Source organism: Ictidomys tridecemlineatus, chromosome 7 (assembly GCF_052094955.1).
Source record: "Ictidomys tridecemlineatus isolate mIctTri1 chromosome 7, mIctTri1.hap1, whole genome shotgun sequence".
Taxonomy (NCBI): domain Eukaryota; kingdom Metazoa; phylum Chordata; class Mammalia; order Rodentia; family Sciuridae; genus Ictidomys; species Ictidomys tridecemlineatus.
Window position 1 is genome coordinate 146159093 of NC_135483.1, and position 22487 is coordinate 146181579.

The 22487-nt window shown below is 42.8% G+C and overlaps 1 protein-coding gene across 1 annotated transcript in view; it reads right to left on the minus strand.

Annotated features, from left to right (window-relative positions):
- Ttn (titin) overlaps nucleotides 1-22487 on the minus strand; it is a 263368-nt gene that overhangs the window by 4171 nt on the left and 236710 nt on the right. The window contains exons 285-308 of the mRNA XM_078017672.1: nucleotides 20714-22480; nucleotides 20105-20398; nucleotides 19192-19479; nucleotides 18776-19075; nucleotides 16613-18679; nucleotides 16209-16511; nucleotides 15804-16109; nucleotides 15421-15711; nucleotides 15030-15326; nucleotides 14584-14889; nucleotides 13384-13689; nucleotides 13017-13298; nucleotides 12249-12842; nucleotides 11842-12129; nucleotides 11441-11740; nucleotides 10674-10976; nucleotides 10083-10385; nucleotides 9387-9971; nucleotides 8953-9258; nucleotides 8537-8836; nucleotides 7298-7873; nucleotides 6894-7199; nucleotides 5830-6423; nucleotides 15-5707 (exon numbers count right to left, since the gene is read on the minus strand). Of these exons, the coding sequence (XP_077873798.1) occupies nucleotides 15-5707; nucleotides 5830-6423; nucleotides 6894-7199; nucleotides 7298-7873; nucleotides 8537-8836; nucleotides 8953-9258; nucleotides 9387-9971; nucleotides 10083-10385; nucleotides 10674-10976; nucleotides 11441-11740; nucleotides 11842-12129; nucleotides 12249-12842; nucleotides 13017-13298; nucleotides 13384-13689; nucleotides 14584-14889; nucleotides 15030-15326; nucleotides 15421-15711; nucleotides 15804-16109; nucleotides 16209-16511; nucleotides 16613-18679; nucleotides 18776-19075; nucleotides 19192-19479; nucleotides 20105-20398; nucleotides 20714-22480 (16955 nt within the window). The remainder of the gene's footprint in view (nucleotides 1-14; nucleotides 5708-5829; nucleotides 6424-6893; nucleotides 7200-7297; nucleotides 7874-8536; nucleotides 8837-8952; nucleotides 9259-9386; nucleotides 9972-10082; nucleotides 10386-10673; nucleotides 10977-11440; nucleotides 11741-11841; nucleotides 12130-12248; nucleotides 12843-13016; nucleotides 13299-13383; nucleotides 13690-14583; nucleotides 14890-15029; nucleotides 15327-15420; nucleotides 15712-15803; nucleotides 16110-16208; nucleotides 16512-16612; nucleotides 18680-18775; nucleotides 19076-19191; nucleotides 19480-20104; nucleotides 20399-20713; nucleotides 22481-22487) is intronic.

A 22487-nucleotide genomic window follows, 5' to 3' on the forward strand; every position in this document is an offset into this window, starting at 1 on the left:
TAAGAACTGGTTACCTTTCCATCCTTTGTCCAGGTGACAGTTGGCTGCGGTTCTCCGGTGGCTTTAACTGTAAGTTTAGCAACACTATCTGAAGAAATGGTTGTATCCTGTAGCCCAGTAACAATTACTGGTTTTGAGGAAATTGGTTCAGGAGCTTTTGGTTCAGTTTTCTTGGTTTCTGTTGACTCGGTAGTTTTCTGAGCTGATAACTTGGTTTCTGTTGACTCAGCAGTTTTCTGAGCTGATATCTTGGTTTCTGTTGACTCAGCAGTTTTCTGAGCTGATTTCTTAGTTTCAGATATGCTGGATACCTGCTCATGGATACTTTTAAAGGCCTGTCCCGTAAACTGGAAGTTAGTTTTGGAAGTTCCACCTTCCCCAGAAATCTCACAGACATATTCCCCACAGTCAGACTCAGTGAGATTATGAATTTTGAGTTCGTAGGTACCATCGGCTGAATAATGAAACTGGAAATGCCCGTTTTCCTTCAGTTTCTTGCCATCTTTGTACCAGGTGACCTCTTTTGCACTTAATACACTACTTTCAACTGCGCAGGTTAGTTTTGCAACATCTTTAGAAGCTTCTGCTTTCAGGAATCGAGTTATCTTTGGTGGAGCAGAGACTGGCAGCTGCTGAACTTTCTCTGTTGGTGTAGGCTTTGTCTCTGTAGGTGACACAGCTTTTGGATGAGAAGTCACTGGTTCTGGAGATTTCACTCGTTTGGGAGACTTCACTGCTTCTGGAGATTTTACCCGAGGTTCTGGGGATTTGACCCTGGGTGGGGATGTCACAGCCTTTTCTGTAACCCTGGCCTTCTGAACCGTCAAGGTAAACTGTGCTTCCTGCTTTCCTTCGCTGTTCTCTACCAGCACGCTGTAGCTGCCTTCATCAGACGCCTGCACTGAAGAGATCTCAAAGGTCGATTTGTACTTTGCGGTGGTCACTTGGTGGCGGGCAGAAGTACTTATCACTTGCCCTCCCCGTAGCCAGGTCACAGTGGGTACCGGTTCACCATCTGTATCGCAAGAAAACCTGGCAGACTCGCCTTCGTACACAGTTATGGACCGAGGCTTTGTTAGAATTCTCGCTGCCAGTGTTGTCTTGATCTTTCTGGTTGTGGATTTTTCTTCCAGTGACTTTTCTTCTAATGCAGTGCTTTTCATTTCTGCAGAAGCATAGTGTTCATAGGATGAGAGACTTTCCCTTGTCTCTGTCATCTGTGATTTCACTTCTCTCACGGAAGAAGCAGCTTCCATCTCAGATGTTTTCTTAAAGGATGAAACTGCATATGCCTCTGTTCTTGTCAGCTCAGGGAAAACTGATCTGGGGACCTCTTCGTCTCTGCGCCGGGATGCATAGGTGGTATAATCCCCTCCTGTTACATCCAAGGTTGCATAGTCAGAAGCTTCTCCTTTGTAGTTGGTGCATACAGCGCGGTAGGTTCCGCTGTCATCACTGTGGCAGTCCAGAATCTCCAGCGTCAGGACTCCACTTGTGTTGGTGTAATGAATCTTACTGCTCTCTTGGAGCTCCACACCGTTGTGGTACCATTTAACCTCGGCAGTTGGCTTCGACTGAACGTTTAAGATGAAGCGAGTATTTTGGCCACAGGGCACCCTATGGGAGCGCATTCTCAGTGTGATTCGAGGGGCGTGGTCCAGTGTGAAAGGCTGCTGACTCAGGACTTCATACTTCCTCTCCGATGTCTTCTGAGTCTTTAAAGCGGCTTTCATGGACTCATACCTGGAAAAGATATCGAATCTGGCAGACCTCTCAAATCTTGAGAGTGACCTCTCACTAGACACAGGACTGGGGGAACGTGGACGAGTTCTCTCTGGAGTAGGAGATCTTCTTTCCAAGTCCTCTTCGTATTCCTCAGCTGGTGGTGGACGTGATCGGATCAATTCCGACACCGGCCTCATTAGCTCAATGTAAGTTGGTGACAGGGAGCGCCGCCGTCTCAGGAGCCTGGAGGCGGAGGAGGAGGATTCTCTCTGAGCACGTCTTGAGATTTCGTATTCTTCCTCAATCTCTGTTATTTCGGTCACTTCTCTCTGTCGTCTTGATTTCTTTTTAGACTTTTCTTCCTTGGACATGTGGTCAAGCTCGCTCTTGTATTCCGAGAGACGCTGGGTGGTAGTGACCGGGCGGAGCAGCTCTTCGTCCTCCCTCTCGGCCATGATCCTCTGCAGCTGCTTGGGCTGTCTGTACGAGGCCCGGGCGTGCCGTTCCCGCAGCTCTGCATAACTCGTACTCGTTTCAGCCCTGGTAGGGATGTGGTAGGTCGAATATCTGAAGTCTTTTCTCGATTCCTCCACCTTGACGTGAGCTTGTGGCGAAGAGTAACGGAGGCTAGAAAGCTCAAAACGTGGAGGGCTTCGGCTGGGGGGCGAAGCGGAGAAACCCAGCTCAAGCTCCTCCTCCAGACGCAGCCGCTCCTCCTCTGTCCTTTTCATTGCCAGGTAGTCATCAATGGGGAGCAGCAGCTCTTCATCGGAGATGTCACCCAGAGAGCGTCTCCTGCGTCTGTAATAAAAGTCATATTCTGGAGAGGGTGTGCGTCGGCGGGCTGGCCTGACCATCTCCAGGTCATCCTGGGACAGCTTGGGAATGCGCCACTTGGGTCTGTATTGATCTGTAATGCGCGGGAGGGGCATCACGTAGAACTGTTCCCATCTGGAAAGGCGAATGCGCTTGGGTCTTTTCTGTACCACTCTGTCCAGTTTCCCAGGCATCTCATACTGATCACGGATCTTTTTATACCATTTCATGTCAGACATGGGCACGAACTGCTTGATGCGTTGGTCTTCCTCTATGGTGGTCTGTTTGTACTTGCGTGGCTCTGGTACTTCATAAGGCATGCGGAGTTTTCTCTCCTCCTTCTTTTCTTCCGTCTCAAGTCGGAATTCACCTTTTACAGTCTTGGTGCTCACGGCTGGTTTATAAAGGATAGCCGCTTCTCTCAGAGCCTCTTGGGCTACCTGTGTCAGGGCCACAGTTTCAGTTCCAGAAAGAATCTCAGCCATTCTGAGTGTCTTGTCAATCTGTCTTTGGACGTGGCGTTCCCGTTCCTCCTTACTCTGGAACTCCTGTTTGACGTATCTCAAACGTTCCACTTGTAAGTGAGCCTGGCAGCTGGTGGACCCAGCTGTGTTTGTGGCTGTGACTCGATAGTAACCGGTGTCTTCAGGCAAAGTATCTCTGATGTGCAAAGCATAATAATCCAAGCCTTCATGGACGATTTCAATGTGAGGCCCAAGGGACAGTGGCTGACCGTCTTTCTCCCATTTTAATGTTGGTGGAGGAATGCCTGACACTCGGATCTCAAAGCAGACACTTTGGCCTTCCTGGCATTCTGCATTGGCCAGTAGCCGTTTGAACATGGGTCTTAGGGTTGTGTCTGTTGGAGGTGGGTGTAGGGTTACCGTCAGCTTTGCTTTACAGCTGTCTTCACCGTATTTGTTCCTTGCCACAACCGTATACTCGGCATCATCGTCTGTAGTGACACTGTTGATTGTTAATTGGTAAAGACCTTTGTCAGACTCAAACGTGTACTTCTTGTCATCATCACCTGGTTTGATCTTCTGACCCGATTTATACCATGTTACACGAGGCTCTGGGTGGACAGTTATAGTTACTCCAAACCGGACATTTTCACCCACGTAAGCCGTCTTGTTATAGAGAGGCAGGGTAAATTCTGGTGGTCTTTCTAGGAGTCTCATGGTATCTGTTCTGCGCTTAATTTTCTTCATGGTTCTACGGCAGTAATAGTCATAAACTTCTCTCACACCTTTAACAAACAGCTCTGCATAAGAACTGTCTTCACCATAGTCGTTGACGACTTTGCATCTGTAGGTACCATCGTCGAATTTGGTAATGTCTTTGATATACATGGTGGCCACTCCATCTTCATAGGTGATTTCATATTTCTCACTGTTCTCCAGCTGTCTGACACCAAAATACCAGCTTACTTGGGTAGACTGATCATAATTTTCAATTTTGCATACATATTTGACATATCCTCCTTCTTCACCAACTGCATGCATTATCTGCCCAGAAACCGGGCCTATTTCGATGGATGCTACTTTAACTTTAGCAACGCTCACTCCCTTCTGAGATCGAATTGCACCACCACAGGAGATCCTGGCTGCTGACACAACCATGTTGAGGTCTTTCTTGATCAGAGTGTGGTAGTAGCGCCGGTGTTTTAATGTTCTAATGACTTTAGTACTGACTCTGTCGATCTTCTGCTTCAGCCATGGGTGTTGGAGTGCCTCAGTTGCTGTCATGCGAGATTTTCTCTCTTTCACTAATAGCCGGTCAACAAAATCCATGGCTTCAAGGCTGATTTCTTTGAATGCTTCTTCATCGAAAGTATATTCAGCATTCATGATATTCTCAATTATCTGTTGGTTAGTTTCAGCCAGGAATGGGTTGATACCACTCAGCAGCACATATACCAGTGTCCCAAGTGACCACATGTCTGTGGCTGTGCTGACGACATCATGGTGGTGAACTTCCGGTGCATAATATTCAGGGGCAGTGAACAGAAGCCTGAAGTTGTCCCCTGGCTTCAGCTGACGAGCTTGACCAAATTCTATGATTTTAATGGTGGAGCTCCTTCTTGTTTGGTAAATGATGTTTTCTGGTCTAATGTCAAAGTGTCCAATATTATGACTGTGTAAGAACTCCAGTGCTTCACAGACTTGGCGAACGTAACTTACAATTTCTCTTTCGTTGAGTTCAAAAGCACTTGTATTAATGCGCTCAAATATGTCAAGTCCTGATATAAACTCAAAGATCATAACTAATTCTTCCATGCTTTCAAATGATTCGTGGAGGTATAAGATATTTCTGTGCCTAGCGATATTTAGAATGGAAATCTCTTTCTTTACCAAAACTTGATCAGTCCCCTTGACTTTAACAAATTTGGCCATGAATGTTTTCTTTGAGGAAGTTTCAACACAGCGGTGGACAATTCCAAACTCGCCACGTCCAAGATCTTCAGCAATCATATATCTCTCATAGAGTTCCTTGGTTTTGGAGTGAGATGCTTTAGTCATGGAAACTTCCCTGGTTTCATCTACCTCTTCATCATAATTCATAGCTCTGGCCTTATCTTCTTTGGTTATGGTTGGTTCTGAAGGCTCAGAAGGCTTGCTCAGGCCAAACTTATTTTCGGCTATTACCCGGAATTGGTAACTTGTCTTTCCAAATAAGTTGATCACCGTGTAACGTGTTTCCCGGGCCTGTCCTACCCGAAGCCACCTTTCTGCAGTAGTTGCACATTTTTCAATAATATAGTTGGTGATTTTGCTGCCACCATCAGAAGCCGGCTCTGTCCACGTTAAGTTGACAGAATCTCGTGAGACATCACTGACTTTTACTCCTCTGGGTGGGTCAGGAACATCAGCCACATCCAGTTCAACTGTCTTTTGATCAATTCCAAATCTGTTTTTAGCACAGACCACATAGAAACCAGCATCTTTTCTCTCTACTCCATTGGGGAAAACAAGTGATGTGAAGGATCTTGTGACAATAACTTGGTAGTGGCCATTATTGTCAATGAGATCCTGTCCTTTCTGCCAGGTAATCACAGGGTCTGGTTTGCCACTGAAGGGGATCTTGATGCTGACCACCTCACCTCTGAGGGCATGAACTGCTCCCATGCCTTCAAGAGTTTTAGGCAAGTGTATCTTAGCTGGAACTGTATCAGAATAAAAGAAAAAAAGAATATGATGTAGTAATCTCATTAAGTGTAACACTCCCCCCAACATTTTAAAGGTAGGTTATTAGACACTAAATTGACATTTATTGATTCATGTTTACCTTCCACTTCCAAGGAGGCTGTGCCAGACACAGATCCACCTTGGTTGGTAGCTCTGACTTGGTAAACTGTGGCATCATCATCGGTGACACTTGCAATTATGAGCTGGTGGTAACCACCCTTAAATTCTTGAATCCTGTACTTTAATCCATCTGCAATGATTTCTTTGCCTTGTCGGTACCATTTTACAATGGGTTTTGGATGACCAGTCACTTTGCAGACCAAAGTAGCATTGCTCTGATATCTCACATTTAGATTTCTCAGTTCCTCTTTAAAGTGTGGTGCCTGAATGGGGACATCAGATTTTGGAGTGACAGGTTCTGATATTTCACTCCATTCACTTTCGCCACCTAGGTTTTCACACTTCACACGGAACTCATATTCAAGACCTTCAATAAGGTTTTGCACTGAAAAGACCGTTTCTCGAATTTCTTCTGTTGTCACAGCAATCCATTTATTCTGCTTCTTCTCACGCTTTTCAAGGTAGTAATTTCTAATCTTTGCACCTCCATCACTGGCAGGTGGCTTCCAAGCCACAACGCAAGAATCTTTTGTGATAGCAGTAATGGTTGGTTTGCCAGGAGCGCTTGGTTTTTCTATTAGAAAATAAAAGATTTAAGTCATGAGGTGAAACAGGCATCTTTATTAAAAGCTTATTGTTTTTTAAATTTTACTTTATTTACTTATTTTTTATGTGGTACTGAGGATCAAAACTAGTGCCTCACACATGCTAGGTAAGCAATCTACCACTAATCCTCAACCCCAGCCCTAATAGTGTATTTTTAAAAACAGAATGATTCCAAAGTTCTATTTAATATAGCTATTTCAGACAAATGAAACTAGTTACCTATGCTAAGAAATGTGTCAAAAAATAAAACTCCCCTATAAAGATGGAGCTAGACTATATGCGTCCCCTTTTAGATATGCAAACATTCAATTAAGGTGAGAGAAAAGGTATTCTTCTTTATCTGAATCTTTGCTATTTCCTTTTAAAAGAATTTTTTTTTTGGTAAAGACAGGTGTTAGCGTATGAGATAAGAGAAAAGAGGGTCCAGGTTGTACTCACCAAATGGACTCTTAATGATCACAACTGAGGTCACCTCCAGGGGATCACTGATGCCAAAGGTGTTCTGAGCTGAAACCCGGAAATAATAGCCAGCATTTTCTGTGAGGTTCACGATTCTGCAGGTTGTCACTGAGATGGCTGAAGACACCAATTGCCATTCAGCCCCTTCCTTGGCCTCACACTTCTCTACCACGTAATTGGTGATCCAAGAGCCGCCATCATCAGCTGGGGGTTTCCAGCTGATGACTACAGAGTTCTTTAGTAGAGCTTCAATCACAATCGGTCCTGTAGGTTTGTCTGGTTTATCTGTTGGGAGAAAAATATAATTGTAGTGATTTTCATAGTGCATTTCCCAAGATTTTTTTTAAAAAAACAGAAAATCACCATAAGCAAAACCAAAATACCTTGTATTTCTACATCAAGAATGGCATCAACTGTTCCAAAGACATTGCTGAGCTGAACTTTATATTTCCCAGCATGAGTCTTACGCTGGACATTCTTCATGACTAGATGAGTATAGTGTTCAGTGTTTTCAATAGTAATGTTTTCTGAGTTTTGCAAAAGTTTCTGTCCATGGAACCAAGTCATGGAAGGTACTGGACGACCAATGTACATGACGTGAAGTCGAAGCGTAGAACCCACAGCACCATAATACTTCTCTTTCAGTGGGTAACCAGGATGGAACTGCGGCGCTGCTTGCAGGAGAAGCTTACTACTGCTTTCTGTTTCTCCAACTTCATTGGTAGCTATACAGGTATAAACACCTTCATCTTCTTGTTCCTCTGTCATCACTGTCAGAGTATGTGTGCGTCCATCTGAAGACATTTTATATTTCCGGCTTTGTATGAGCTCCTTACCAAATCGGTACCATTTGATGTCAGGAAGAGGCCTTCCGACAATCTGGCATGAGAGTTGAGCAGCTTCACCCAATTTGGTGGTAACATCTTTCATTTCTTGGCGTACTCCAGGGGCCTCTCCAGCTGGAGAAGATGAATCATAATATTAATGCATTATTACTACTGAATCTATAATCCTTTGTCCTTGTACATCAGCAATGAATTTATCCTACTGGTAGCACTATTATGCTAACAGTTACATATGACTTCAATTCTTAAAGATTCTTTGAAGTCATTTTGCTAAAGTCATGTGGAAAATGAATGAATTGAGCCCATCATCATATTGTTATGTAGAGTGACTGTTTTATGATTGGGAGGACATTAAGAATGTGATAAAAGATTTTTGGGAAATATGCATTCTCTCTATAAACCTTAAGTATTCTTGCCCCTTCTTAGGTTCCTTGAGTTGGGTACATTTGTTAACCCTTTGAATCTTGCTAAGAGGTATTTAAAAAAAAAAACCCAAAACAAAAACAAACAACCATTGCATTAGAGAGAGAACTTGCTCCAGGAATGTGCTTTAGTTCATGCATCTAACATCTCCTGCTGGCATTATGTGCCATGAATGGCTTCTTAGAGAACTTATTAGCTATTCCCTATGTATCCATATGCCAAAGCAAATGATTTGTTTCCAAACACTTGTTCTCCAGTAAATCTTGATGAAATTCTACTTAGTATAGAAGAATAGTTAGTCTTAATATGTTGTTTAGTTTATAATTTATAGGCAGAGAACTCAAGGCTACTTACATGTTAGTTTAGTCTTTATAGACATAGCTGTTCTTCGAGGTCTGCTAAGCCCAGTCTCATTTTCAGCAAAAACCCTGAATTCATATTCAGTAGCTTCCAGCAAACCCCCTATTGTGAATTGCCTGTCCTTGATACGATCCTTATTGCTCTTCTTCCAAGCACTGTCTCCAGACTGTCTATATTCAACCCAGTATCCAAGGATTTCTTTGCCACCATCACATTCAGGTTTCTCCCACTGTAGAGTGACACTGTCTTTGGATATTGAAAGAATCTCAAGTTCTCCTGGTTGGCTTGGTTTATCTGAAATAGTTTAAGAAAATTGAGAAGAGAATAAGATTTACAGGTGAAATAAGAGAAAAAGAGTCAAAATAGTTTGCTTCTTTGATTTTTAGTCCTCCTGGAGGCTTTCTCCTTACCAAATGGATCTTTACAGACAACTGGTTCAGAAGCAGGGCTGGTCTCGCTTAGGCCAACATCATTCTGTGCAATGATGCGGAACTGATACTCAGCGTCAGGAACAAGCCCAGTGACAGTGTACATTGTGGTGGTTATCTGAGTCTTGTTGTGTCTGACCCACTTGTCAGTTGATGTTTCCTTGCGTTCAATGTAGTAGCCTGTGACTCGAGAGCCACCATCATCTTTAGGTCGAGACCAGGACAAGCTCACAGAACTCTTGGTCACATCGAGTACTTCGGGAGGATTGCTTGGAGGTTCTGGAGGATCTATAAATAAAGTGGAAAACCCATACCTGTCACAGAGTGTCCCAAATCGTGGAAACTGATGGCTTTCATTTTAAAAACAAGAATACTGAAGTAATTTTTTACAATTTTGTGGTTGAACAAGTACTTACTCAGTGGTGTTTTTGGTATGACTGGTTCCTCAGATTTCAAGGGTTTGCTTATGCCAAATTGGTTTTCTGCTGAAACGCGGAAATGGTATTCCACATTTTCTTTGAGGCCTTTCACTACCAGAGATGTACCCCGGACTCTGGAATCAATGGTATACCAGGCAGCTTTAGGTACTTCTCTTCTTTCAAGGATGTAGCCTAAGATGTCGGCACCACCGTCATCAGCAGGAGGTCTCCAACTGACCCTTACAGAGCGGGCTTGAATGTCGTCATATTCTAATGGCCCTTCTGGAGTGTTGGGACTTCCTATCACCTTGACCTTGATGTAAACAGTCTTCTTGCCACATTTGTTTTCCAGAACCAAGTCATAAGTTCCAGAATCTTCCCTGACTGCTTCCTTGATCACAAGTTCAGTGTGTGTTTCAGATGTTGCAATCATGGCGCGCCTACTAACATCCTGGCCTTCCTTGGTCCATTTACATATTGGGAATGGTTTTCCTTTGATTGGTATGGTAAGTCTGATGACTCCACCTTGTCTTACAAAGACACCTTCCTGGTATCTTTCATCAAGTTCATAGTCGGGATATTCTGGGGAAAAAGGTAAGGTTATAATTTAGATTTTTTTTTTTTAAATATGAGAGGGTTAGGCAATAAGTCTTAAGGTAGGAGTAGCAGAAAGTAAATGATCACATGTCTTACCAAGCATCTCCGTAACTTTGACAGTTCCTGGTACCTCAGCAGGCTCCCCAGGTCCACCAGCATTACAAGCTAGGACACGGAATCTGTATTCAGCGCCCTGAGGTAGGTGTGTTAGAGTATACTCCCGAATCTTGGTTGGGGTGGTATTGCATTTGGTCCATTCATGTTGATCTACTTTTTGCATCTCAATCAAGTACCCTGTAACCTTAGATCCTCCTTCATCTTCTGGAACACTCCAGGCTAGGGAGACCGATGTCCTTGTTGTATCAGTTACTCTTGGATTTTGTGGCTTTCCTGGTGGAGCTGGGAAGAAGAATAAAACAAAAACATACTTGTTAAAGTTGCTGCAAAACTGAAAATTAGCCATGCCGTCTAACACATTCAGTTGAGTTGTTGATGTATGGACTGTTAGCATTAGACTATTTTTTGTTTTCTAAATCTTTGTATTCTGTTTCCTGTAGTTTAATTATGGTGGTGATTCCAAAACAGCACATTTTTCAGAACTCATAGAATTACATGCTTCAGAAGGATGAATTTTACTACATATAAATTCTATCTCAATAAGCTTGACTTATACAAAATGTTATTTACCGATCGGATCCATGGCAACGATGGGTTTGGAAGGACGACTTGGTTTTCCAGTCCCTCTTGCATTAATGGCGGTGACACGGTGTTCATATTCTAAGCCTTCAATAAGGCCAGTGGAGCGGTACCGTGTCATTGTTACTGGTACTTTATTTACACGGACCCATCGATCTGCTCTCACTTCTTTCCGTTCCACGATATATCCAGTCACTTGGGAGCCGCCATCATCTTCAGGTGGATACCAAGTAAGTGTCATGCCATCACGGGAGACATCAAATACCTGTAATGTTTCTGGGGGTCCAGGAATGCCTACAGAAAGACAGAGGTAAACACAACATGGCATTGAGAATAAATTAAAGACTCATTTTATTCATGTTTTGGCATTTTAAATGGTATATTAGAAACACTTGTGAATATTTTCCCCAATGCTTTCACTTTTGTACTTTTTTTCTGTTCCTCATTTTCTTCAATTTATAAACTTTATGCAGGCACTCTATTTTTTCTTATTATAACAGCTTGATGGTTCTGTCTTACTTCTCTTCCTCCATTTCTTCCTTTTTCCATGCTCCTTTTCTAATTCCCCTCTTCTCTTTTATAAGAATGAAGACATTTAAAAAAGAAATCATGTTAAAAGGAGGCTTAGAAACCTTAGATCCTGGAGTTAATTTTATGAGCCAGTTTTCATCTCATCAGGGCACACTGAAAACCAATTCTTGTTTGTTAACATTCATAATCAGAGTCAGGGAGAGTGGTAGAAGGCTGCCAGGACTTACTGATGCTGCTGCGGCACTCTATGACCTCAGACTGCAAGTAAGAGCCAATCCCGAAGCGGTTTGTTGCAGCCACCCGGAACACATACTCATTTCCTTCAGTGAGTCTGGTAAATTTAAATGTTGGTCTAGTCACTGATTCAGAAACTGGCAGCCATCCTGGACGGTGAGCATCGCGTTGTTCCACTACGTAGCCGCTCAATGGAGCACCACCATCCAATTCAGGGGGTTCCCAGGAAATGGTAACTGATGTAGCATCAATTTCATCAATTTTGATGGGCCCAGTTGGTGGACCAGGCTTGTCTAAAAAGAAAAAGAAATCCAGGAAATTAATTTTCACTTCAAATCAAAATGGGGTGACTGAACATCAACAACTTTCTTGTATCTTTGTCACACATTCTTACCAAGAATGATAACTTTAATGGTCTCTGAAGTAGTTCCAGTAACATTCTTTAATTCAAGTGTATACTCTCCAGTATCTCTTATGGTAGTTTCACGGATGGTTAATTTGGTTACTTTAGTGTGCGTTTCAACTGTGACACGCTCTGATTCTCTCAGTTTAGAACCAGCAAAGAACCAGGAAGCAGTAGGAGGTGGACGCCCAGCAATAGGAATCACCAGCTCTATGGGTCTGCCAGCAGGGACATGGATGGTCTTTTGCGGCATTGTAGAAAGATCAATTGTTGGCAACACTAGGAGAGAGAAATTAGGCATTTAGTTTTAGGCATTATTTCTAACAATAAAGTGTTATTGATTCTGAATGTTTTCATTTTATTTTACTATTGTTATTTTTTGGCTACTTAGTACATACCCCTGAGATCTTGTACAGTCACAGCTGTGACGATCTCTCTTGGTTCTGACACACCTTTCTCATTTTGTGCCCTCACTCTGAATAGATACTGTTCACCTTCATTTAAGGAAATAACAGTATGCTCTAGCACCGTGGGCTTTAGGGTGACGACCTTCATCCATCTCTCTGTGCCAGCTCTGCAGGCCTCAAGAACATATCCAGTGAGTCGGCTACCACCATCATAGAGTGGTTTTTCCCAGGCGAGAGTGACAGTGGATTTGGTGACATCAACCACCTCTAGCTTTGTAGGCACCAATGGCACTTCTGAGACTAGGACTGCATCAGATGTTTCGCAAGGTTCTCCAATACCATAAATGTTTTCTGGCAGGACTCTGAAATAGTACATGGTTCCTTCTACAAGTCCAGAAATGCGGTAAAGTGTCTTGCTGCACTTGGTAGTGACTGTTTTGAATGCTCTCATGGCAGCTTCACGTTTCTCAATGATGTAGTTGTTGACTGGAGCACCACCATCAATTGTGGGAATTTCCCAAGTAATAGTCACAGAATCTCTTGAAACTTCCTTAACTTTCACTGATGGACAAGGACCAGGAGTATCTAAAAAAATAGAATAAAAGATCCATATTTCCTCTTTGCCTGATTGGTTGATAAATTTGGGGTTGGGGAAAGGAAAATATAATCAACACAAGTCTTCTCTAAAGAAGTGATCAATCATAGTCAAAGAGCCTTTTTGGAGACTCTACTCACCGTGTGCTCAATGTTAAGACTTACCATATACTTTAACAAGGACTGTTGCTGATTTCTTGCCAGATTGATTTTCTGCTTCAATTGTATATTTTCCAGCATCATATCGATTAACTTTGTCCACAATAAGTAAAGAATAGCTCTCAGTGTTGTCAATAATTGCCCGGTTTGCAAGGTCAATCCCCTTTTTGCTCCATGTGATGACGGGAGGTGGTCTTCCAGATACAGACACCATTAGGCGCAACGTGGCCCCAGCTCTGAGGGTCACAGTCTTCTTTAGATCATCTGCAAGCTCAAGATCTGGTATTTCTAGAAAGTAAATATCAAAATTTAATTAATTCATGAACAGGTAGAATGAGAAATTAATTCATTTAAAAGCTTTCATTATAAATACCTAGTCTTTCCACCGGCTCAATTTCAGCAATTGTTTCGCTGTATTCACTCATACCCTTCACGTTCACAGCTGCAACTCGGAAGGAATATTTCTGGCCCATTTTAAGGTCTGGCACGGTGAATTCAGTATTTCTTATCGTGGCATTGGTATGTACTCGGTACCACTGATCGGTGTCCTTCTCTTGCATTTCAAGAACATATCCAATGATGTCAGCACCACCGTCATACATGGGCTTGGTCCATGCCAAACTAATGCTGCGCTTGGTGGTATCCACAATTCTTGGAGCAGAAGGTGGTCCAGGGGTATCTGTGGAATTTAAGAAGTGGGATGTAGATATTATACAAACAAGGAAACTTTGAGAATTGTAATTTTGGTTTTCTAGATTCACACAGGCATTATTGCCCTTTGTTCATATTCAGCGAGACCAGCTTTGTAACTGGGCTTTTCTGATATTACAGGACAGCTATATATGCCGCATAATCACTAACATTATTTTAATAATCAGATTGCTTCAGGAAGTTACATGTTTCTTCCCTAGTACTTTGGCTAGCTGATTGTATTCTCTCTTAGGTTAAACAGTGGGCTTAGTTGTTTGTGGGGACTTTCTTTAGTTGCTCTCTTTCACTGGGTTTATATCATTTGTCACCTCTATGTTTCTATTGAATACAGGAATCTGTTTCCTCATCCCTCCATTCAGTCCCAATGAATTATTACTTTGAGCTCTTGGGCTCAACCTCTGTAAAAGGATTTGTCTCTTAGTTTTGAAGCTCTCATAACAATTATTTTATGAGTAACTTATTAAATATTAAAAAATTTTATACTCCTCTTGGGCCTCTTTTCAAAAGGGACTTTTTTCTTTTCAGTAGTTTCCACTATAATGCACTCTTACAAAGATTTACAAAACATTTTTCATATTGATAGCAGACTAATTTCTTTTACACAAATTGGAAAAAATGCTGCAATAATTTATCAAGACTGATAATTTAGCTAATAATTTATTAGCAACACTAATGCTAACTTACCAACAGAAGTACAGGGTTCTCTGTCTAGCCTGTATCTAAGATATACTTAGACTAACATACACTTTTCTAGGCATGTACATTTCATAAATTTTACAAGCTCTTTGGAATGGCATGTTGGACAATTATTTGTCAATGGTTTCGATGGGCATTAGGTTAACGTATGATTCTTAGAACTCACATGATGGTTCTTTGCATGTAATGAAGTTGGAAGCTTCGCTGGGTTCACTGTTCCCAGCAGCATTCACTGCCGTGACTCGGAACTGGTAGTCACAACCTTCCATCAGGCTGGTCACCTTCAGCCTGGTGTCATATACCACATAGTCCTTGTTGACACGTGTCCATCGCAGGCTCTTCTTCTCACGTTTGTCTACTAGGTAGTTGCTGATGTCGTTGCCACCATCAGATTCAGGTTTTGTCCACTGGATAATGATGTGCTCTTTGCCAGCCCCGACTTCTTCAGGGATGCCAGGTTGTGATGGAATAGCTGTTTGTATTGTATGGAAATAAGGATAATGATCAGAATTGAACACAATCACTATTATCATGAATGCCCTTTCCCCCCTCCCCCCTTCCTGATCCTATTATGTTTTGGTCACCAAAGTGTTTAAAAGTGTTAATACTCACTGAATGAGTTTCTGGCTACAATTGGCTCTGATTCAGCAGGCACACCAGGGCCATATTTGTTTACTGCCCTCACTCGGAATGTGTACTCGTTGTTCTTGATGAGTCTGGTAACTACATAGGATAGAGTGGGGCATTCGCCTTCCACGATCACCCAGTTGAGCCTGCTAGTCTCACGGCGCTCTACGATGTAGTGAGTTATTTCTGCTCCTCCATCTTCCTGAGGAAGGCTCCAGGCTAAAGTGCATTTCTCCTCGGTTATTCTGCTGACAGTGAGGTTTCCACAGGGGCCAGGGGAATCTGAAACAGATGTGTGATAAGCCTCGATGAAGACCATTCTTTCCATTCACCTGAGAACATGCTGTAACAGTTCAAGAACTGGTACCATGCTTACCAAGTACTTTGACCATGACAGACACGGCCTTGGTCCCACTGGCATTCTTCACCGTTAAGGTATATTTTCCACTGTCACTCCTGTCACAGAACTTGATCACAGCAGTGGCTCGTTTACCAGTGTACTGCATAGAGATTTTTTCACAGACATCTAATTCTTTATCTCCTTTGGTCCAGATAATTTTGGGTTCAGGTTTGCCACCAACTGCGGCGTCAAGAACAAGATCTGAACCTGCTCTGATGGTCACCAGGTCACCCTGTAATCGGGCATCCAGTTCGGCTTTGGGTGGAGCTGTCAATACGCAAAAGAGATATGAATGAATATCTGAGTTTACTCCCACATAAATTGTGATAATTTAAAGGAGAACGTTGACTATTTCTTACCATATTCATCTCGGCAAGTGATGGGGCCTGTGGATTCTGACCCTTTGCTAATTACACCTGCTGCATTCTTGGCCAACACACGGAATTCATAAGTGTCTCCTTCACTGAGAGCAGTCACGGTGAAGAAATTGTCAGACACAATGGTATAGTTACACTTCAGCCAGCGGCCATCTCCAACCTCGCTGACTGGCTTACGCTCTATGATGTAGCCCACAACTTTGCTGCCTCCATCGTACACCGGGGCAGACCAAATCAGTGATACTGTGGATCGTGTGACATCTGTCACTTCTGGTCTGCCTGGTGCATCTAGAAGAGATGAAAAATAAGGTTAAAATTATAACCGAGTTCTGAGTTTACCAATTATAGCAAAAGACAAATGCAAACCCCTGATTTTTATCTACATACCAACTGGGTTTTGAGCCATGATAGGTCTTGAAGCTTCACTGGCCTTGCTAACACCAGCAGCATTGAGTGCATAGGTTCTGAACTGGTATTCCAGCCCTTCGACTAAACCAGTCACTTTATAGTTGCACTCCAAACACGGCACTTTGTTTTCCTTCACCCAAAGGATGGTGTTACGTTCTTTCTTTTCAACCCAGTAGCCAATGATTTTACTGCCACCGTCGTGGTAGGGTTCTTCCCAGCGAATTGACATGGCATTGGCAGACACATAGTACACTTCAGGTCTGGTAGGAGCACTTGGTGGGACTGAATATAAACAAAGGCATCAAATGTGAATATGGTTTTACAAAATTCAGTGGAAATATTTAATAAATGAGACTTTGAAGTATGATTTTAATTTTTCTTACCGAATGGATGCTCAGCAACTATTGGTGCTGATTCTACAGGCTTGCTGACACCAAATCTGTTCTCTGAACTGACACGGAAGGAATATTCCATGTATTTTGTGAGATGAGTGACTTTAATCTGAGTGCGCTTGACACTGGAATTGATGAGCTGCCAAGCTGTTGTACCTGACTCACGCTTTTCAACTATATAATTAGTAATTTCGGTGCCTCCATCATCTTTAGGTTCTTCCCATGACAGGACACATGATTCAGCCGACACAGATGAGACTTTGATGGGGCCAGTCACTGGACCTGGTCTTCCAATGACCACAACTGTGACAGTAAATGTTTTAACACCAGCCGTGTTTTCCAGGGTCAAGAAGTATCTGCCAGAGTCACCTCTCATGCTATCCTTTACAGTCAGGGTGGTCCTGTCTTTTGTTGTTGTGATACTCATTCGATCAGTCTCCTTAAGTCTCATTTCTTCCAGTTTCCATGTTACTTTGGGTGCAGGACGACCACTGATTGGCACATCGATGGTAAATGTGCTTCCTGCTTTGCAAGTTATGAGCTGATTGGTGATTCCAGTGAGATCTGCCGTAGGCTCGATTTGAGGCTCCTTGATGATGACAGATGAGAAGGCTTCCCTGGGTTCACTATAGCCAGCGTCATTCTTGGCCTTCACCCGGAATTCATATTCAGTGTTCTCCAACAGGTGCTCAACTGTGAAAGTCAGCTGTTTGGTGTGACCAGCTGCAACCCAGAAGTCAGAACCTTTTTGTCTCATTTCAAGAAGGTAGCCAGTGATCCGGCTGCCTCCATCATGATCAGGTTTAAGCCAAGCTAAGACTGCAGAGGATTTGCTGGTGTCGACAACATCAAGTCTCCTAGGTGGAGCAGGCTGTTCTGTGGCCACAATGGGTTCTGGCATTTCATAGGGTTCACCAATACCATACTCATTTTCTGCAGAAACACGGAAATAGTATGGAACGCCTTCTGCCAGGTCACTGACCTTGAGGATCTGGCGAGTACATTTTTCACTGATAACCTGCCAGCTGCGGCGACTTGCTTCTCGTTTCTCGACCACGTAGTGATGGATTCGGGCACCGCCGTCAAGGAGAGGAGCATCCCACATGAGTGTGACAGATCCCCGGGTCACGTCCTTGAAGGTAATTGGACCAGGTGGTCCTGGAGAGTCTAGCACCTTGACAGTGAATGTGATGGACTTACTACCACTGTTGTTTTCCACAGTAAGGGTGTATTTCCCCGCATCATTTCTGTTGCAGTTTTCTATAGTGAGGGTGCTGAAAGAGTCTGTCGTGTGGATATCAGCCCGAATGCTAAGGTTAGAGTCCGGCTTGCTCCACACAGCTGTGGGAGTAGGTCTACCCTGGAAGGCAATGAAGAGGCGAATACTGGCCCCAGCTCTAACAATGTGAGTCTGCTTGAAGTTTGCATCGATGTCTAACTCCGGAGCTGTTAATCGGTCAATGGCTTTAATTGTGCCAGTCACTTCACAGCTGTCTCCTTTCCCAGCACCATTGACAGCACTAACCCGGAACTTGTATTCTTCACCTGCTTGTAGATCAGTAACTGTGTATCTTGTTTTCACGCAGGCCTCGGTGTTCACCTTGTGCCAGTCTCCTAAGTCAGCTTTGCACATTTCTATGATGTACCCAATTATTTCCAGGCCACCATCAAAGACTGGTCTGGACCATTCTAAGCTCACAGTTGTCTTTGATGTGTCTGTCACTTTGACCACGGTGGGAGCACTGGGTGGGTTCACAGGCTCTCTACATTTAATGAGTCTTGAGATACCACTTGCAGGTCCTACTCCTGCCGCGTTTTCAGCCATGACATGGAATTCGTATTCGTTGCCTTCTGTCAGACCAGTGACTTTGTATCTCGTCTCGGAGATGGGTCGTTTGCTGATCACTTTCACCCATCTTGTGCTTTTCTTTTCTCTCCTTTCAAGGATGTAGTGTTGAATCTCATTGCCACCATCTGATTCTGGTCTTGCCCATGTCAATGTAATGCTGTTGCCTGTTACGTTGCTAGGTTCTGGAGTGCCGGGGGCATCGGGAACAGCTGCAAAAGAGGGGGAAAAACTCAAGACAGTTAGACACATTTGCTTGGGAAGTTGGTATTATGACAGAGTACCATTTAGTAAAAATGGAAACTTACTGTATTGTATTTGGGCAACCACCGGGTCAGAGTCAAGTGGCCTGCCAACACCAAACTTGTTAACTGCAGAAACACGGAATTGGTATTCGTTGCCATTTATTAATTTAATGGCAGTGTAACTGTGGGCTTCACATTTATCTTCAATCAATGCCCAAGCAAGTCTGCTTGTTTCCCTTTTTTCAATGATGTAGTGGGTGACTGGAGCACAGCCGTCATTGAGTGGTGCATCCCACCACAGGGTCATCTTCTCACCAGTAATATTGGTGAATCTTATGGGCCCAACTACTTTTCCTGGTGTATCTGTAAGAAAAAGTGTTAAGAGTTAGTTTCTTTTTCCTCTTCATTAAAATACAATTAGGTATGTCCTTAATCTTAGTCTCATAAATTGTAACATTAATAAATTATTTTAAAACTACCTTGCACTTTCACTGTAATTTCTGCTTTTGTGGAGCCAGATACATTTTTGGCTTCCACTGTATATACGCCACGATGGTCCCGATTAGCGTCTCTAACAAAGAGGCTGGTGGATCCAAGGACGTCAGTTATTTCCATATTCATCCTCTTTTCTATTTCGACTCCATCTTTGAACCAAGTTACTCGAGGTACTGGTCTTCCTTGAACCAAAGCTTTAATTCTAAGGCTCTCTCCAGACTTAATAATGAGACCATCGAAGTACTCAGGGCCAAACTCTACTGTGGGTGGAACTATAAAAGAAATGGAGATACTGCATGTTATCGTTGCTTTATAAAGACATACAGCAGCATATTTTTCATCATAAAGTCTGGCAAGGCAATGAATTCTGTGCTACCAGACTATTTTAAAAGTAGGACTGATAATGACATTTAGATTATGGGGTCAAATATCTTCCCATCATTATAAATGAAACCTTTACAGGTCATTTACTTCCAGATAGGGCTGCATGTTCAAACAGGTTCGTGCAAGAGGCCTTTGGCTGTACCTAAAGCAAGGCGATTACTGTGTGGTTGGTTATATGTTGTATTTTAATAACTCCAGTACAGATAGACACCTCTTCTTGGGGCTCTTTTTCAATTATTATAAGTGGCTAAAATTACAAAGCTAGATCACTTGCATGATCTTTATATGGGAATGAATGAAATAATAGACATTGTAAAAAGCACTGATTTCAGTTATGGTTTTTCTTCTCTTCATTTAAAAGGGAGGAAATACCTAATTCATTTATGTAACATTCTTGGGTAATCTCTATGAAATGATGTTTCTGTTCTCCTTTTATAAACCAGGGGCCAAAACTATTTTTTTTTGAAAGTGTAAAACACTCTTAGTGACACTGAAAGTGTTGTAAATGCTTACCATTTTCATCTCTTGTCATAATAATGCCAGAAGACTGTGAGGGTGGGCTAATGGTTCCAACAGCATTTCTTGCAATTATTCTGAACTCGTACCGATCTCCAGGACTAAGCCCTGTAACTGTGTACTGACATTCACTGACATCGGTGAAGTTGCATCTAACCCAGCGATCTTCCCCTTGCCGTTTCTCAATGCTGTAGGCCACAATCTTACTGCCTCCGTCACGCAGTGGTGGGTTCCATTTAAGAGTGATGGTTTCCCGGGTGACATCAATGTAGTCAGGAGTGCCAGGTGGGTCTGAAAAATTATAAGGAAGTTAAGTGCCTCATTATATCTGTAACCAGTTCTTACTCAAGAGAAGAAAAATTACATGAATAATTTCCCCAACACATTTTATTCATTAATTTTAACTTTCTGCTTCTTAGTCTAAAAAGAACTTTAAATTACTTTATTAGACTGACTTAAAATTATTCCTCTTGCTTTACCTCACCAGTTGTCTAGTCACAAGAAGATAGGAAGAAGGTAACACATGGAAAGAAAGCAGTGTTTGATTTTACTTGTATTAATGCATTTGATTGCTTAATTAAATATATTTGAATAATAGTTACTTACCCACTGGGGAAACAGCTAAGGTAAATTTGCTTGGGTCACTTGGTGAGCTTAGGCCAGCAGAATTTTCAGCGTACACACGGAATTGGTAATCCAGGCCTTCTATTAGTCCAGTAGCTCTGTATTCTCTTCCAGATATTGGTGATGTGTTCACTCTTTGCCAGAGGATGCTATTTCTTTCTTTCTTTTCCACATGGAATCCAGTAACTTCGGAACCGCCATCATAAACTGGTGCATCCCAAGTTAGTGACATGCCATCAGAAGTCACATTGTATATAACTGGCTTTCCTGGGGGCCCAGGAATCCTGAACTGGTGTTTTGCCACAATAATGCTTGAGACAAGTGGTTCGCTGACTCCATATCTGTTTTCTGCCCTAACTCTAAACTGGTATTCAGCATCTTTGACCAGATTAGGAACTTTGAAAGTGGTCCTGGCAACACTTGAACATACCATCTTCCAGTTAGTTTGTGAAGCTTCCCGCTTCTCGATGCTGTAACAAGTGATTTCTCCGCCTCCATCATCGTCAGGTACATCCCATGACATGATGGCACTGTCAGCTTTAATTTCATCAAATCGAATGGGTCCTTTGGGCTTGGATGGTGGGCCGAGGGTGATGACTGTAATGGGGAAAGAATTTCTACACGCTGCATTATCAAGAATAACAGTGTATTTTCCTCCATGTTCCTTCTTGACATTCTTAATATTCAAGGTTATTTTGTTTTCAGTTTTACTGAAGCGAACATATTCACTCTCTTTCAGTGGCAAACCATCTTTTAGCCAACTGATAGATGGTTTGGGTTTTCCTTTATAAGGTAGTTCAAGGTGTACATTATGCCCAATTCTCACTGAGATTTGTGCCCCAGGGATTTCTGACAGGTCGACCTCAGGTGTGATTACAAGTTCTTTCACTGTAATTGGCCCAATAGTGACGGCATCACTCAGCCCTTTCTCATTTTTAGCAAACACCCTGAATTCCAGGACTGACTGTTCTCTAAGTTGGCCTATCTCGATTTCGCATGTCTTGCTTATGCCGGCGTGGGACCATGCCTGTTCGCCTTTCCCTTTCCTTTCCACAACATAGTCTGTGATGACACTCCCACCATCAAAGTCAGGTTTGGTCCAGTTCAGGATAACAGATGTCTTTGTTGAGTCTTTCATTGAGAGATCGCGAATAGGTGCGGGTACTTCAGCAGCCTTCACTGGCTCTGTGGTTTCACAGGGTTCCCCGATTCCAATTTCATTTTCTGCAAGAACTCTGAAGAAGAATGGTGTTTTCTCTGACAAATCTGTTACCTTAAAGGTTGTACTGGAACATTTGTGTGACACAGCAGTCCATGTTCTCTTGGTGGCATCTCTCTTTTCAATAACGTAATTAATTATGGGAGATCCTCCATCAATGAGTGGGGGATCCCAGAGCAAAGTGACTGTGCCTAGAGAAACATGTTTAACCTGTAGTTTCTGGCAGGCGGCTGGTGTATCGAGCACTTTAACACTCACAGTTGAAGACTTAGGTTGACCCACCCCATTTTCTATTGTCAGAACATATTTTCCTGTATCATTGCGAGTAACTTGAGGAATAGTGAGCAACGAAGACGAATCAGTATTTTGAATGTTGTATCTGGCATCACTGCCAAGATTCTTCTCATCTTTTCTCCAGGTGACAGTAGGTGGAGGTCTGCCTTTAAAGGGAATCAACACTTGGACATCCTCGCCAGCTTTAGCTATAACAGAGGTTCTGAGAGCCACATCTAGGTCGATCTCTGGTTCCTCTGTAGA